Below are 2,500 nucleotides of genomic sequence, written 5' to 3'. Positions count from 1 at the left end.
ATAATAATGAAGATAATCATAATAAATATGATAATATTGGTAACAACAACAATAAGAATAATGGTATTGATAAACATAATATTAAAAACAAAAACGATACTAAGAAATGGTGATAATAATGAAAATTATAATAATAATAATGAGAAGAATAATCATAACATTGATAGTAATGATAATAATTAAAAATAATGAAAATAATAATGATAATGATAATTTTATTATAACATTGATAATGATACTAATACTAATAATAATAATAAAGCAACAATGATAATAATACTGGTAATAATAATCATAATAACAATGATAATAATGATGATAGTAATATTAACAATAATAATTATAATAACAATAACAATGATAATAATTATGATGATAAAAATAGGTATGATAATCATGATACAAATAAAAATTATAATGATAATAGAAATAGTTATGATGATAATAATACAAATAAAATGATATCGGTATAAAAAGGATCATAATACTAATATTGTATGGATCGACCTTTTAGATACGTCACCAGCAAAGTAAAAAAAAAATAAATAAATAAGAACAAATGAAATAAAAACAAGATAAACGTTCAAAGTTAGGAGACAAAAGAGATGCGACATCAGCTTCTCTCTTTGACAGCTGGATAGTTTTTATCTGAGTAAGACTATAGCCCCCTCCCCCCCTCCCCCCCTCCCCCTCCCTCCTTCCCATGACCATATGTTTTTTTTTTTTTTTTTTTTTTTTTTGGGGGGGGGGGTGTTAGTCGAGTGTGGAAGAGGAGACGGGAAATAAATGTGGGAATGGAGTAATTAAAGAGCTGAATTGATGGAATGACAAATAAAAGAGATTGATAGATACGTTAGATAACTGGTAGATTAATTCTGTCTGAAAACGTTTTTTTTTTTTTTTATGGACGTAAATCATATGTACGTATGTGTTGTGTATGTGTGTGTTTGCTTCTATGTGTATGTGTATTTTTTATGCATCACTCTCCATTGATATATGGAGATTTTTTTTTATATAATTTCTATGAATCTGAAAATGAAAAGCAAAAAAGAAAAAAATATATATATCTAAGATAATTTATGCAGATTAGATGCTCTGTCCTGTTAATTTGTATGCACGCTGCAAACTCACGCACTGTTTAGCAACAAAAAAGAAATAAGAAGAAAAAATGAAATCAGAATTTAAGTATTATGCAAACCTAATAAGAACATAATTTTGAATAAAGAAAAAAGATAAACTAAAAAAAAAAAAAAAAAAAAAAAAAAAAAAAATTGGCATTTTAACTTACAACAGAATGTTGAAAAGCAATATTAACCTGAAAATTATTATCATTTTCACTCAATTGCAATATTACGGCAATTAGAAAATTAAAACAAATATGTATATTAACTTTTCAAGAAGAAAATTCATAAAAAAAAGCTTTTTAATTAATTAGTTGACAGTTAATCTCCATTCAAACAAGGGAGGGGGGGTAGGGGGTGGCAGGAACAGTACACCCAACAATCAGTTATTAATTTACGGCGATTAAAGTAATCTTCATCGTATTTATGTTTTATTTTTATCGTTGTTGCTATTTATATGTTTATCTTTGTCTTTAAAATATTTAAAATAACCTGTCGGATCATCCAGGTTTTTTTGTTTTGTTTTTTAATATTTTAGTCTAGCTGTTAGCATTTTTATTTTCTCTTAAAAGTACATCAGACAAAGGGAGTATATATATATATAAATAATATAAAAATTTCATTAATCATATCTTAAAAAAAAAAAAACAATAGAAAAACTTACTGAAAGCCCTCGAGAATTCGCAAAACCTCCATTGACTTTATCGCTTTGAAGAAGAAGAAAAAAAAAATAAAAAAAACAAAAAACACGTACAATATTCATAAGTTACATCCTGTCCTTAGCTCTCTGCCTCCGAGCCGCTCAGTTAGCATGTTAACAAGATTCACAGTCCATAACAAACAGACAACTACTAATTTAACACAATGACAACACACATTTCATGCAGTCACGAAGCAAGCTGTTTTTCTAGTCTAGTATAACAAAATGCAAGCGTATTCTACTAGAAAAAAAAATATCAAAACGTCTACTTGTTCTTTTTAGATATATTTAAGGTCGTTCGGTTTAGTCTCTTTCAACTTTCCGGATTTTTGTATCTTTTGGTATCTTTTTTTTAATGTTTAATAAGAATATAAAGCACAACAAAAGTGCGCCAAAGCGGATGGTATAATAATATAAGAGAATATATATATATGGATCTAAAGAAAAAAAAAAAATATATATATATATATATGTGTGTTATGAGATCACCGGCCCGATTTTGAGCCTTTGAGTCCTTCACTAAGACCCTTTTTTCAGTGAATGAAGCAGAGGAAAAAATGAGCCTTATGACGTTCACACCGAAGGCTCATAACCAGCCGGATCTCGATTACCAATAATTGTAAACAAAACTTACGGGGAGACACAACACGCGAGATGAGGTGGATGGAGGGTTCTTACT

The 2,500-nt window shown here is 27.9% G+C and overlaps 1 protein-coding gene across 2 annotated transcripts in view; it reads right to left on the bottom strand.

The window, feature by feature from the left end:
- Positions 1 to 2,500, bottom strand: part of LOC122246132 (acetylcholine receptor subunit beta-like 2) — a 71,060-nt gene that overhangs the window by 30,706 nt on the left and 37,854 nt on the right. Inside the window, exon 4 of one of the 2 annotated variants that reach the window (XM_086536576.1) lies at positions 2,456 to 2,500. This exon is cut by the window's right edge and continues 202 nt beyond it. The exons of the other annotated variant lie outside the window; for it this stretch is intronic. Coding sequence (XP_086392702.1) covers positions 2,496 to 2,500 — 5 coding nt within the window. The 3' untranslated portion in view covers positions 2,456 to 2,495. The remainder of the gene's footprint in view (positions 1 to 2,455) is intronic. 2 annotated transcript variants of the gene reach the window in all.

This window comes from Penaeus japonicus, unplaced genomic scaffold, assembly GCF_977035675.1.
Source record: "Penaeus japonicus unplaced genomic scaffold, GWHDUDI00000001_assembly GWHDUDI00000004, whole genome shotgun sequence".
In the NCBI taxonomy this organism is placed as follows: Eukaryota; Metazoa; Arthropoda; class Malacostraca; order Decapoda; family Penaeidae; genus Penaeus; species Penaeus japonicus.
This window is presented reverse-complemented; position numbering and strand designations above follow the sequence as displayed.